The sequence below is a fragment of the Triplophysa rosa genome, linkage group LG4 (genome assembly GCF_024868665.1).
Source record: "Triplophysa rosa linkage group LG4, Trosa_1v2, whole genome shotgun sequence".
Taxonomy (NCBI): Eukaryota; Metazoa; Chordata; class Actinopteri; order Cypriniformes; family Nemacheilidae; genus Triplophysa; species Triplophysa rosa.
Window position 1 is genome coordinate 7,836,764 of NC_079893.1, and position 14,610 is coordinate 7,851,373.

General features: G+C 38.0%; 2 protein-coding genes across 2 annotated transcripts; both read right to left on the reverse strand.

Moving 5' to 3' along the window:
- Positions 1-106: 106 nt before the first annotated feature.
- On the reverse strand, positions 107-4,798 carry LOC130553161 (piggyBac transposable element-derived protein 4-like). Its single transcript, XM_057331943.1, has 3 exons — positions 4,429-4,798; positions 1,206-2,456; positions 107-1,114 (listed from the first exon to the last, which is right to left on the reverse strand). The coding sequence occupies exons 1-3, from the start codon at positions 4,569-4,571 to the stop codon at positions 616-618; spliced, it is 1,893 nt and encodes a 630-aa protein (XP_057187926.1). The 5' UTR covers positions 4,572-4,798; the 3' UTR covers positions 107-615.
- Positions 4,799-7,979: 3,181 nt separating this feature from the next.
- Positions 7,980-12,918, reverse strand: LOC130553110 (piggyBac transposable element-derived protein 4-like). The gene is made up of 4 exons (XM_057331856.1): positions 12,572-12,918; positions 10,363-10,562; positions 8,776-10,017; positions 7,980-8,648 (listed from the first exon to the last, which is right to left on the reverse strand). The coding sequence occupies exons 1-4, from the start codon at positions 12,851-12,853 to the stop codon at positions 8,153-8,155; spliced, it is 2,220 nt and encodes a 739-aa protein (XP_057187839.1). The 5' UTR covers positions 12,854-12,918; the 3' UTR covers positions 7,980-8,152.
- Between the last annotated feature and the right edge of the window lie 1,692 nt (positions 12,919-14,610).

A 14,610-nucleotide genomic window follows, 5' to 3' on the forward strand; every position in this document is an offset into this window, starting at 1 on the left:
AATTTAAATCAAACGGATCAAAAATGATTTGAATGATTAATACCATTTGTACATCAAAGATTATTATGCAAAGAAATACTCAATAGTCGAAGGTAACTATAGCTTTTGTAAGAATGTTTTAATTCACAATCTGTTTTTCAAGTAGTAATAGTTTCACATTTCTTCATTTGTAAGAAACACTGTGAATGAACCAAAAATTCAAAGCCACATATCTGGTCAAGCTCTGATTTAAATTATTTTTCCACATAAACCACATTTTTAGAGATATTCAAAACACTCAAAGATTACCAAACAAACAAAAATCTGCAAGTCTGATGGAACAGCCATCATTCTTGAAAAAGCAATTAAAAACAGTTGGAAGCACTTTCTTGGTTCATTCAGAACTTTGCTATTTGGTACCTCATTTAATGAGCAAGCATAAATCTTGTGGTAGAAATGCCCTTTAAACCAAAGACAACCAAACCAAATCAAATCATGAATATGATCGTGCTCCCATCTTAATATACTGTACATGGTCAACCCAACGCATTTTATAAATAATTGTAAATTAACCAGAACTTATGAACAGTGCTTTAATTAACATTGCAATGCATTTTTAAGTTTTATAGCTTTAAATCATATAATTTGTAGATCATGCCATTCATTGAAACAGTCACGCTTGGGTTGAAAGCACAAGGACACATTACAGGTCACACATACGATTGGAGTTTTCAGGTGGCAATGTTTGCATCTCCGTCTACCAATAGTCCTGTCCTCTGAAATGTGCTTCGGCCTGTGTAATACACCAGTAGTATCCGAGTAGGGAGAGGAAAAATGGGTCAAGCGAGAAGCAAAGGAAGACGGAGCAGGAGCTGGAGATGAGGATGAGGAAACTGGGGCAAAGTAAGTTCCCGAACCAATTTCTGTAAGCTCTTCAACGAGTGTCTCAAGAAAGGCCTTTCGGGTCAGATCGTTCTGGTTTCTCTCCTTTGTCATCAGTTGATGTAAGATGAATGCATTCTCTACGGCGATGTCCAAAAAATGATAAAAGAAACACTGGTACCACTTTTTCGGTTTGTGGAGCATTCTGTAATGTGCAGAAATGCGACTTGATGAATCCGCTGCCCCCATAGTCCTATGCGGAAAGAAATGCAAATATTTTGTATGTTTAGGAGTTAATAAATGATATACAATATAAATACATAAGATCATTCAATTCTACTAACCTCTCGTAGTCTAACACCGCATCTGGAATGGGGATATCCACAGGGTTCCGCTTTCCGTCCTTACCCTTCACCTTCCTCTGTACAGTGTCTTCTCCACCGGCTTTGTGGAAAGTGGAGCACATTTGCACTTCACGTGCATCTTTCCACTCAACAAACAGCAGCTCATTGTCTCTAATCCAACGCATGGAACCGCGTGGAGCATTTCTTGACAATTTATTGACAGACGTTTGTGGAAAACCTGTTCTGTTTGCCCAAACAGGACCACAAGCCCAAATATTTTTATGCAAGAGGTCTCCAAAGAGAACAGGGCTGGTGTAAAATTTGTCTACAAACAGCTTGTAGCCATCACCCAAGAAATTTTCATCCACCAATGCCATTACTGAATCGTAGCTAAGTCCCTCGCTCTGCGATGCACTAGGCTTTCCATCGTGAATAAAGCAGTCCCACGTATAGCCTGTGGTGCAGTCTGAGAGTGCAAACAGTTTGTACCCCCGACTTGCAGATTTGCTTTTCAAGCATTCTTTGAATTCGGCTCTATCCTGTGATGTCACCACTCTTTCATCAATCTTGATGTTCTGAAAAGGATGAAAATATTTCCTGCAGGCTTCCCGAATGTATTGATACAGCAGTTGAATTTTATCCAGCTTATCGTAGCCTGATGTTCCCTTCTTCATTTCATTTTTCTCATCCTCGCTGGTATTACTTAAATGAAACGCATTGGAGACTCTCAGAAAATTCCGATACGACATGACTTTTTTAGGAAAGGCCATACTGAAGTATTGGGACTCACTCCAGTAGTCTTTTAGAGAAGAGCACTTAAACAGACCCATGTAAATGATCAGCGCTATGAACGACTTAAAGTCTTTGAGAGAAATGTACAACCACCGTTTGCATATTTTGTCTTCGCATTTGGTTCCATAGACATTTGTGTGTCCAACGATTGTCTGCATAAGTGAATTTGCGAAGAAAAGCTTAAAAAACTGCAGAGGAGTGATGCATGAATCCAGTACAAACTTTGGTCCAGGTGTTTGAACTGGTGTGAACACTGGAGAGGGTGCTTCCATATCTGGTTCATTTGCGCTATGCCACGTTTCTGTTGATACATCAGGTACGGACTGGCTTGTCCTCATATTTTTTATGTTACCACCTTTGGGAGAAGTGGATGTGGTGGACAGACGGGGTCGTTTTCTCTGTTCTCCGGATTCTGAATTCTGGCTGTTCTCTGGTGAATCAGTCTCAGTTATGTGAGGTCTGTAACACATAACGAGAAAAAGAAAAAAACAAGTAGCCTGTTAGATTGCAACCTTTAAAATACAAATATATGACTCGCCTATTAAATAATTTTACTTAATTTAATTTTCACTTAAAGGTTATCTCTATGGAGTTGCCCTTTATAACTTCCCACATCAAGCCTAAACGTGAAATACATTTTATAAATTTGAAAAACATTAACACGGGGAATTTGACCACAAGCCTCCAACATCTCCAATTTGGAAATATTTCGTCAGTTACTGAATCTGTGGAATTTTATAAAAATTTTTAGAGTAGCATTCTGGATCTTCATGCACCTATCCAAGTCAAAACAGTTATGTTTTCACGTTCAGCTCCCTGGTTCACGAGCGATTTGCGGAAAATGAAGGCAGCTGGACATGCCCTTGAGCGGCGGGTTACAGCGTCTGGACTTACAGTTCATAAACTGGCCTATCGGGACCACCAGAAAGCTTATTCGAAATTTCTTACAGAAGCGGTCACAGTATTATTCAAACATTATTCAAAGTAGTCCTGGCAATTCCAAACAGTTGTTCTCCACCATAAATCACCTTCTCAAACCTCAAACTACTCCGCTCACAGGAGCTACAGAAGAGCAATGCAATGAATTTATGACATTCTTTGTAGCCAAAATTCGCGATTTCCTTTTAGTTCCTTCCTCCTCATTTGTTCCAACTGTTGACCGGCAGTTTGGTACTTCGACGCAGCTTTGCTGTTTCCCAGAAGTTACTCAATTTGAGGTTGAGGACACTCTTTGATCTGCTGCCCTCTGGCCGGCGCTTTAGAGCACCAAACACCAGGACTTTCAGACACAGAAGCAGCTTCTTCCCCCAGGCAATCTCCCTCCTAAACAGATAACTGCTCCTTAAGAGCAATATTCCACTTCCACTACTCCTATAGTGTGCACTATAGTGCCTTATTATATCTACATCTTATGTATACATGTATATAACACTACCTCTACTTACTAAATTATCCATTTGCACAAGTGTACATACAATCTGTTAATATGTTTATTCTACTATATACTACCCTGTACAATGTCTCTTATATGTTATTATCCCCCATTTTCTGTAAAATAGTCTTTATTTTATATATGCACAATTTAGAATCTTTTAGACTGTAAATCGTATTATATTGTATTGTCATTGTGTTGAATGTCTGTACTAGAAGCTTCCAACACCAAAGAAAATTCCTTGTGTGTGCAAGCACACTTGGCAATAAAGCTCTTCTGATTCTGATTCTGATTATTAAGGGGATCTTGCTTCTTGTTCTTCTGGGCCTGTGGGCAGCATTTGACACCATTGATCATGGTATACAAATCTTGGTGTTAAGTTTGATCCTCATTTAAACTATGAGGCTCATATTAAACATCTCTGTAAAACATCATTTCACCATCTCAGGAATATAGTGACACACCCTCCACGATGCTGAGAAACATGTCCACGCTTTTTTCACCTCAAGAATGGACTATTGTAACGCCCTTCTCATTGGGATTCCTAGCAAAAGCATTCAGAAATTACAGTAACTTACATACAGAACAGTTCCGCTAGGATACTAATGAGAGTACATAAATATGAACATATTACACCAGTTCTGCGATCTCTCCATTGGCTTCCCGTTTCCGCCCGGATCGAATACAAGGTCTCTCTCCTCACGTACCAGTGCATTCATGGAAATGCTCCTACCTACCTTAAAGAACTTCTTATTCTACAACGCACGCTGGATATAAGCTTTATAATGTAGTGAGGTAATTTTTTCCAAAGTAAAAATACTACTTGTACTTGTACGTGAAAAATGTACATTAGTAGAGTAAAACTTCTTTTAATACAGGAAAAGCTCAAATTTGTTGCGGAACGTTAAATTTGGGAAAACTTTACATTCAGAAATTCTAATATAACTACTAAAAGCAGGCCTAGATATTGTATGTTTAATAAAATGTGTAGAAGCTCACCGATCTAAAAAAGGGTCCAGACCATCAAGAAACATCTCTTCTGTTGAGGAGTCCACACTGGAAACCACACTTTCTTCGTCACAAAATTCCAGGTCTTCATCTGTACGGTCTGTAGTTTCCTTCACGCCATTCTCTGAATCCATCAGATGTTTGCTACTGCATGAACAAAGATTGGAGGAAAGTATCACTCTTCACAAAACTTCAAACAATTCGCTCATTTGTCACAAATTGAGTAGACTGCGATATTTTGTATACGCGCGAGGATTCCAGGAAGTGACGCGTGGACGTCAAAGGTTTTGACTAGAAGAGTACAGCCACCCATTCAGGCTCTTTTTTATATTCTAAAAACACTAAAGCTCATAAAACATTAGACCTGTGCTTATTTTTTAATATATTTTGTTAAGTCACTGTGCAAAATTATTATCATTTTTTATCTTTATGGAATAATTCTTTATGTTGATGTTGTCTTGTTTCATTTTCATTTTCATTTTTCCCAACCTATTTACTTGTTAATTATTTTATAATGTATTGTTTATTATCGTGATTGAAATGTAAATGTATACTTCTTTAATTATACCCTTGGCATTAAAAAAAAAAAGAGATACAGCCACCTCCACTGGGCATGCGCACTTCAATACCGCATAATTTTTGTCACGCTGAAAACAGTTGATTAATATATTTTTATTATTTTAATGTTAGGTTTAGGGTTGGGTAGGTGTAGGCGGTAGTTAATGTAATTTAGTGTAATTATATGGCGAGGTTTTCACCACTTCCGGCTGTATCTGACTGCAATATCGGAGGCTGCACTCTCAGGACCGCATTTTTGGGGACGCATTTCTAGGACCCTGCCTCAACGGAAGTGACGAGTCGAGTGCAATTCCACAATGGACGACAGTCAGAGTGTGAGTGTCAAATTTGAATGAATTTTTAATAGTTCAACATTAAAAACATTTAACATCTTATTGGAAAGTAAATGTAGCCGAAGTGAGTTGCTAAATAGTCTTGAATGCAGTATATAGCCACAATATAAGCTTCTAATGCTGTAAAACGAGTTGTAAGTATATTCGTTTCGCGAAGCTGTAGCACGACCCGTGTAATGCCGAGAAATGCACCCCTGCCAAATTATGCACCCAGCCACCAACCCCACAATGGTTAGGGTGAGGATTAGGTGTTAGGGGAGGGGTTAGGATTAGGTGTGTTTATGTTGATTTTGTGACTATGGGATAATTATTAATTCTAGACCTAACCAGCACATTAAACTGTAGCACTCTTCGTTGTGAAACCTTGTTAATTACTCATTGTTTTTCCATTTTAAGTAATTTAAATTAATCTTAATGTTTTAATTGTCTCGTGCCCACAGTCAATTAGTTAATCCCACGATGCATGTCTCTTCATTTTGACACTGTTTCTGTAATATTGATTGTTACATTTAACATCATAATAATTGACTGTTAAAATACCATGTGCTAGATTTTGTAATGTACTGTGTAGTCTATTCAAGGACACAGCTCAGTGCAGGCAGTAGTATGACAAAAGATTAATAAATAAATAGGTCAAGTACTAGGCTTCGGCCTAATTTAAGTCTATTTATTTATATAGTTTTGTGTGTGTGTGTATTCAACTGTTCAGTTGTGATTTTATAAAATAAACACAATCTTAAATCTGCACCCAGAGTCATCATTGTGTCTTCACTCTGTACTTGAAATGTGGTTGATCTAGTGACTGAAAAGGCTATACCATGATTTCTTGTTTATTTTAATATTTTTACTTATTATATCATGCTAGTTAGTCACAATAATTACTCAACATTCAGCTGTTAGCAATAAGGTTTAATTGCATGACATATAGTATTTGGGTGTAATAAACCTTTTAAAAACTAAGTAATTAGAATTGGGTGGATATACTGTCTTAGTTGCACTTTTTCGGTTCTCAAAAACTAGGGTCCTTGGTTCTCTCCTAACTCCGATTCGGTAGGTGGCGCTGTAAAAAAACCCAATTAGGGTCCTAGAAGTGCGGCCCCAGAAGTGCGGTCATGAGAGTGCAGCCTCCGATATTGCAGTCGGATAATATTGGCTTCTATCAACAACCGTTTAAAAACCCTGGTGGCCCTAGATATCAAAACTAGATGCCTCACTGCTCCGGGGGTACGTGTGTTCACTACTCTCAGGATGGGTTAAATGCAGAGGTCACATTTCGTTGCCTTGTACCTTCGTACATGTGCAATGACAATAAATTGAATCTAAATCTAAATCTAAATCATTCAAGCGCTCCAGGCACGTAGACGCGTCCGCCATCTTGGAACGGTCCACTGACGTCACTCACAGTTTGCTAAAATTCCACAACACTGCATTTAATTGCCGAAAAACTGGATACCCTTTCGTTGTTGTCATGCGTTAGTGTAGGAAATATAATGTTTGAGTGCTCTTGAGTGTTAACGGACCGGCTTGGCAGAGTTGCCAGATCTGTGAAAAAAATCCTTCATCACGAGCCTTACGTCCCTAGTACAAATAACAGAACTTAACATTCATAAATAAAAGCATCTTAAGATTGACAGCTATATAACCAATTCCTTCCACTCCTAACCTGTGGATAAAACAAACCGGGGCAACACTGGAAAGCTGCAGACTTGGCAACACAGACCGGCTCGCACTGTTCTAATATGGTGGACGACCTAAGTATAGCGGCCTATAGAAACAGATGCTAATGCGGCATGTATTTATTGATATCTACGGAATGAACAACATGCTTTTATTAAAGTAAAAGTGTAGTATATATGCTTTTGGAGGACTGGTTTCCATTTGTATTACTTAAAATATTATTGTTAAACCATGGTACACATAGATTATGTAATAAATAGTAGTAAAACAGTTAACTTTTGTGATTAAGTCTTACAGTTTTGTAGTGTTCAAGCGAAACGCGTATATCACATCAACGTGCTTAAAGCTCAACATTCCACTAGAAATTATTCGTTTTTTAAACCGCATAGTCCACGAGTTCGTTAGTTGCCGCGAGTTTTAAGGCAACACTGCCATCTATTGGCGATGGTAACATTAATGCTGATTGTGTGAGACTCGACCATTGACTGTATTGTGTCCATTCAATAGAGGTGAATGGGTGCCGCTGCTGTTCGGTTTCCAACTTTCTTCAAAATAGCTTATTTTGCCAATGCGTCCGCCATCTTGAAACGGTAAACATTCCACATTTAATAACTATAAAAAAAACAATTGATTTTAATTGTAATGCACAGGTTTAGAATGAACAAAACGTCACCGTCTGTTGGTGTAGATGCTTATATTATAGTATATTGTTATAGTTTATAATTATCGTTCTTGGTGTAAACAGACATTTACAAAATAGGCCACCTTTGTTACTACGTCATACACATCTTACAATCATCTGATCCAGAATAGGCTACTGATCTAAATGTTTTGCACATTTAAGGCATTACATATATTTTTTAAATAAACTAGTTAGGAAAACACCTTGCTTTTTCCATTTTCCCCACCAGGTTAATTCATTTTCTTAATAATTTGATGAAGCCATAATACAAATTGTAATCAAACTATTTATTTACACACTGGCAGCTACTTTCGAATCTCAAGTGCTCAAACCCTTATCTCCAGAACCAACATTGTGGGCAAATTACACCAGCTGTGCATTCATTATAAAAAAAACATTCACAATAACCTAGAAAACAGTAACTACTATTAACCGTAGCTATAAATCATACTCTTTGCTTTTCATGCCAGTCATTATAACAGTCACGCTGTGGCTGAAAGCACAACATCACATCACAAGTCACACACACGACTGTAGTTTCCTGTTGGCACAGCTTGCACTTCCGTCCCCCAGTAGTGCTGTACTGTGTGATGTGCTTTGGCTTGTGGAATGAAGCAGAAGGCGAGGGGGGATCTGAGGATGGCGCAGGTGAGGAAGGAGCTGAAGAAGCAGCAGGTGGCCTTGCTGTTGAGGTGGGAGAAGAATGCGCTGAGGGATCTGGGGACTCCTCTATAAGCTTCAATATGAGCATCTCAAGGAATGTCCTATGAGTCAAAGCCCTTCGGTTCTTTGCCTTTGCCGTCAGTTTCTGCAAGATAAATGCGTTCTCTACAGCAATGTCCAAAACGTGATAAAAAACAGACTGATACCATTTTTGTGGTTTGTGGATAAGTCTGAAATGTCCGGTAACACAATTTGATGGATCCACAGCTTCCATGTTCCTGTGTGGAAATATAAAGAGTTTGTATATTATAACACTATTTACATTCCTGAAAGTATATACAAAAACAATAAAAGCATTGGTACAAACATAATTCCTGAAAAAAGAAATACAATTATTTTACTAGCCTGTCGTAGTCCACCACCGCAGCTGGAATAGGGATGTCCACAAATGTCCGAGATCTGTCACCTCTCTTCACCTTCCTCTTCACAGTGTCTCCTTCATGCGCTTTATGGAAGGTGGAGCACATCTGTATTTCCTGCACATCTTTCCACTGGACAAACAGCAGCTCTTTGTCTCTAATCCAACGCATGGTGCCGCGTGCAGCATTTCTTGGCAAACTGTTGACTGTAGTTCTTGGAAATCCTTTCTTGTCTGCCTTGACAGGACCACAGGCCCGGATATTCTTCTGCAGAAGGTCCCTGAACAGAGTGGGGCTGGTGTAAAATTGGTTTACAAACAGCTTATACCCTGTACCCAGCGAATTTTCATCCACCAATGCCATAAGTGGCTCAGAGCTCAGGCCCTGGCTATGTGATGCGTGGGACCTCTCCTCATTAACTAAGAAGTCCCACGTGTAGCCATTGGTGCAGTCTGAGAGAGCAAACAGTTTGTGTTCATTATTTGATTCGTTTTTCTTACATTTTCTGAGTCCCGTCCTAGCCTGTGACGTCATCATTCTTTCATCGATTGTGATGTTCTGAAAGGGATGATAATAGGTCTTGCAGGCTTCCCTGATGACTTGATACAAGGGCTGAATTTTACCCAGGCGTTCATCCTCTGGTGTTCCCTTCCTCTTCTTGTTTTTCTCATCTTGTTTGCTATCACTTAGATAAAGTACATTGGAGATTGACAGAAATCTCTGGTAAGACATGATTTCTCGAGGAAAGCACAGACCAAAGTACTCCGAATCTCGCCAGTAATTCGCCAATGAAGAGCACTTGAAAAGTCCCATAAAAATGACCAGAGCTATGAACGACTCAAACTCTTTCAGATCAATCTGGTCCCATTGCGTCTCTGTTGTCTGGCATTTGATGCCGTAGACGTTTGTGTTAGTGACAATTTCCTCCAACAAGGTTTCGGAAAAGAACAGCTGGAAAAAAAATTGAGGTTTGCTGCATGAATTGTATGTGAACTTAAGTCCAGGTGTTTGGACAGGTGTGAAGACAGGATGAGACGGTTCATTATCTGCCTCATCTGCACTATGCCACCTTTCAGAAACATCACCAAAGGACCAGCTTCCTTTTCCATTCCTTCTGTTAGATTCGTCAGGAAGAGCAGATGTGGAGGACAAGCGGGGTCGTTTTTTCCGATGCAAGTGGGCTGCTGAATCCTGGTCTTCCTCTGGTGAATTAATCTCATGTAAAGGCCTACAGCATGACAAGAAAACCAACAAACAGGATTAGAAATGAACATTTTTTTGGAGACATTTGTATATCTGTATATTATTATGTTGCCTATGCACAACACTGTTCAACAGAGAAAGAACTCAAACATCCCAAATGAGATTCAACTATAAAGTTATAAATAATTAATTTATTGAGCAATACCACTTTTAATCACCTAAATATTTTCTGGTAAGTGGTTTTACATCATATACTGGATAAATGTTCATATGCATCTAAATTCCAAAGAATTGTTTGCATTAAAATTAGGTGTGGCTATAGCAAAAACATAGTAAAGAAACTGTTAGTTAAAGATGCACAAAAACTCACCAATCTAAAATGGGGTCAAGACCATCGATAAACATCTCCTCTGTTGTGGTGTCCACACTGGAAGCCACACTGTCTTGGTCACAACAATCAACATCTTCATCTCTACAGCCCGTTGCTTCCAGCACACCGTTCTTAGTGGTTTGGATTGTATCATGCGAAAAATGCACATCATCCGATGCAGGTATCTGTTGCACATTTGTCTGGAACATGAAATGTATTTTCAATGTTAAATGTTTTATGTTTCTGGAGTTTAACTTATTGTTTTCCCATTATAGTCGTTTTAATGTTTGTAAAAATTATGATTGTCTCTTTCAAAATCACTCATTTTTAAGAGCCGATTTAATCTGTACAAATGTCATAACTGCAAAACAGTTCATTGCAAAATGACAAGTTATTAACATCACACAGCTTTTTCAACGCCTCACATCCCTTTTAGGACAGGCCTAATGGATTTTAGAGTCAGAATTTTGTCAGAACTTTCACAGATCTTTAATATTTTTCAAGCTTGATCAATTGAAACAAACAGTTAAAGTAGTTCACTTTCAAAATAAAATTTCATGATAATTTACTCACCCCCATGTCATCCAAAATGTTTATGTATTTGTTTCTTTAGTCGAAAAGAAATCAAGGTTTTTGATGAAAACATTCCAGGATTTTTCTCCATATAGTGGACTTCAATGGACTCCAAATGGTTGAAGGTCAAAATTACAGTTTCAGTGCAGCTTCAAAAGGCTCTAAATGATACCACACGATGAATAAGGGTGTTATCTAGCGAAACGGGTCATTTTCTAAAAAAAAATTAAAATGTATATGCTTTATAAACACAAATGCTCGCCTTGCTCTGTTCTGCGATGTGAGTTCATGACTTCATCAATACGTAATTACATTGAAAAGGTCATGCTTGACGTAGGTGGGAGTACCGAGTCAGTGTTTACAAGTTGAACGTGCAGGTTTTCAACGTAACTTTTAAGGTACACAACGTATCGTTTAAAGCCCTTTGAAGCTGCACTGAAACTGTAATTTTGACCTTCAACCATTTGGTATCTAGTTACTGCATCTATCCATGTTTATACATGCTAAGTAACTATCAATGGCAATTTCTTTATGTGAAGCTTTAAAGTCACCATGAAATCAAACAGGTGTTTTAGTGTTTTACACAGCGTTGCAGTGATTATTCTAAATGATTTATCTGTGCACACCATTATTTTTTCAAAATAAATTTGCATTTATAATCAAAAACATTAAGCTCCCCTCCCCCTCTCAACAAGAACTCTTCACCATATGATGTCAGCAACAAAAAAAAGGGAGGACATACTGACTGTCCAATGGCCAGGCATTTTTAGCCTTTGCCTCGAGAGCAGCCCAACATACAACAAACCAATCAAAAAGGGAAAGGCAAAATAAAGCCCCGCCCTACATTTTTTCAAATTTCGGAAGCCATTTAATTCGGAAATACATCACAATACGGAAAAGAAGTCAATCACAACCTTCGTTTCATGGTGACTTTAAACAACATTTGAACAGCAAAGTGAGCATGCATGTGGAATCTAGTATAGACCACTTTGCAAGTCCAGAAACAGATTTGAGTTTTTTGTATTATTTTTATCTTAAATGTTTAATTAAATCTTAAAGATAATTGTTTAACATTTCGATTCGGTTATACATTTTCTGTTGGTTGTACTTTGGTTAAACGTTTGTGTAGTGTTCAAAACTGAACCAGGACATTCCACTGGACCATCTTCCGAAGAGGTCTATACATGGTTTCATCGTTAACTTCCAGTCTGTGTTTGCTGATCGATCTGACTAGTGACTAGTAATATAACTATTCATATTTTAAATCATTTATATTAATATTAATTATATTACTATTTTATTTTATAATAATTGTATTACATAAAGAATTTGTTGAATTTTCTTGTGTTCATTTAAAAATAAAAAATATATATATTGGGTAGACATACTTTTAACTTGCCGGAAGTTAAATTTGGGCCACAAAAGCGCGCATGCCCAGTTGCGTTTGTTGTTGCTTTGAAACCGAACAACAGTGTTTCGTACTGTAGAGCCGAATATAAACAAATACGTCTCCGCCACACAAAAACTAAGATTTGCGCTAAAATGATTTAGCACCTCTTCTAAAACCAGGATTGACACGTTGAGAGATTCTCCTTAACATCTAAAAGAAACGTTTACACTAACCAAGCACACTCACGTGTAGTGGTTCAGCTTCACAAACATCAGAATGTCCCGACAAAGTGGGAACTGCTCCGTCTTTGAGTAAAAGCTTTTGAGAGTAGCCAGCATTGTACGCTCCGAGGTTCTGGAAGCTGTCCTTCGTAAAATGTTTGGGACACAGAGAAGTCGTTGGGTTATAACGTTCAGGAACAGTGTTAAAAATAAAATGTAACCACTTTTTCCTAAGTTCTTGTGCCTTAGGTAGGCCGAAAAAAGGGTGCTCGTATGTGGGGTGGAAAAAACAGCGTCTACTGGGCATGGCGGTAACACGTAACTAAAGCTAAAGCACCCAAAGCTTGTTCCCAGTGAGCGCGGCGCTTAGCATGGCCGCTCCAGTAGCGGAAGTTCCGCCTTTCTGGAAAAGCATCCAATCGTCAATCGCTAATCACAGACGATTCACGGGGGAGGGGCGCTGTATGAGTGTTGACAAACCTACCCTACGGTTTTTAACTATCACTTTGGCAGCAATTTCAAGACCTTGACGTGATTTTTTTAAGACTCTACACACACAAAGCTCACAGACACTTATAACAGGCTGTCCAATGTTCAAAACTTTGCACTAATTTTGCATATCTGTAACGAAGCACTTGCAGAGTCATTAGTTCAACTCATTTATCATGAAATATATAAGAATATACATTTACATCATCGCAACACAACATACCCAGTTTCACTGTGTAGTTAGTACACTCATGAAATATTGCGCACAGAATGTTTGATACATAGAAAGGAATAGAAATGTGTATAGAGACAATGGAATCAATTAACTAAACCGGACATTTCTTGATGAAATAATTAAATCACATCGGGAATCAAAGCAAAAATTAAAATGATTTAAATACTTTACTTATTATTTAATGAATTAATACTGTACACAAAAGCATCAGTGTTTACACTAAACATACTTTTATTATAAAAGAATGTAGAGAAGGAATGTTGCAACCTTGGACTCATTTATGGAGTTGCCAACAAAAAATGTGCAGTATTTCTATTTAATAATAGAAATTGTCTAAAGGAAACAAAAATATTGATGCTTTCTTTTACTTAAAAACGTATAATTGCTATTATGGCTGCCACATATGCTTAACTCTGATATAATACATTTTTATAAATAATTTATTTATTTATACAGTTTGAGCTCAATAAACAGAATTTACAATACAGTTAATGTTAGGTTTAATAGTTGTTAAAAATATGTTTTATTTTGACATTAGCCAGCAATGTGAGAAAAAGTTTTTTTTTTGTTTAAGTGCATGCAATGTATTACACGTGTATCTTGTTTACTGTAATCTGCCTGCCGTTTCTTTTTACACACTGCCCGTCCAAAAAAAAGTCACCACCTGGGCAGTGCTATGATCTGGGGTTGCTGCAGTTGGTCAGGTCTAGGTTCAGCAACGTAATGTGCCCAAAGAATGAGGTCAGCTGACTACCTGAATAAACTGAATGAACAGGTTATCCATCAATGGATTTTTTCTTTCCTGATGACATATTGCAAGATGACAGTGCCAGGATTCATCGGCCTCAAATTGTGAAAGAGTAGTTCAGGGAGCATGAGACATCATTTTCACATATGGATTGGGCACCACAGAGTCCAGACCTTAACCCCATTGAGAATCTTTGGGATGTGCCGGAGAAGACCTTGCGAAGAGGTCCGAATCTCCCATCATCAATACAAGATCTTGGCAAAAAATTAATGAAACTCTGGACGGGAATAAATGTTTTGACATTTCAGAAGCTTATCAAATGATGCCACGGCGAATGCGTGTCGTAATCAAAGCTAAAGGTGTCCAACGAAATATTAGTGTGTGACTTTTTTTGGATGGGCAGTGTATGTCTGCAGTTGACTTTCTGCTTAAAATCCACATAAAATCAAAACCGACCCTATTTACTTTATTTTCGCCTACTAGTTTTATGGTAAACTATTTATTTGTGCAAGAAAATCCAGCATTTTTTAGGTTGGCCTTTGACATCTTTAATTTTGGGAGAGGCAGAACCTTGGTTAAAACTGCAAATTTA

What these genes read in the sequence shown, in the direction of transcription:
- LOC130553161 (XM_057331943.1), bottom strand. Translation starts at nt 4,571, where the DNA reads ATGGATTCAGAGAATGGCGTGAAGGAAACTACAGACCGTACAGATGAA. An exon ending in CTGGACCCTTTTTTAGATCG is followed by an intron (nt 2,457 to 4,428) that starts GTGAGCTTCTAC and finishes TATGTGTTACAG; the next exon opens with ACCTCACATAACTGAGACTG. An exon ending in GCGGTGTTAGACTACGAGAG is followed by an intron (nt 1,115 to 1,205) that starts GTTAGTAGAATT and finishes CTTTCCGCATAG; the next exon opens with GACTATGGGGGCAGCGGATT.
- LOC130553110 (XM_057331856.1), bottom strand. Translation starts at nt 12,853, where the DNA reads ATGCCCAGTAGACGCTGTTTTTTCCACCCCACATACGAGCACCCTTTT. An exon ending in CTTGACCCCATTTTAGATTG is followed by an intron (nt 10,018 to 10,362) that starts GTGAGTTTTTGT and finishes GTCATGCTGTAG; the next exon opens with GCCTTTACATGAGATTAATT. An exon ending in GCGGTGGTGGACTACGACAG is followed by an intron (nt 8,649 to 8,775) that starts GCTAGTAAAATA and finishes ATTTCCACACAG; the next exon opens with GAACATGGAAGCTGTGGATC.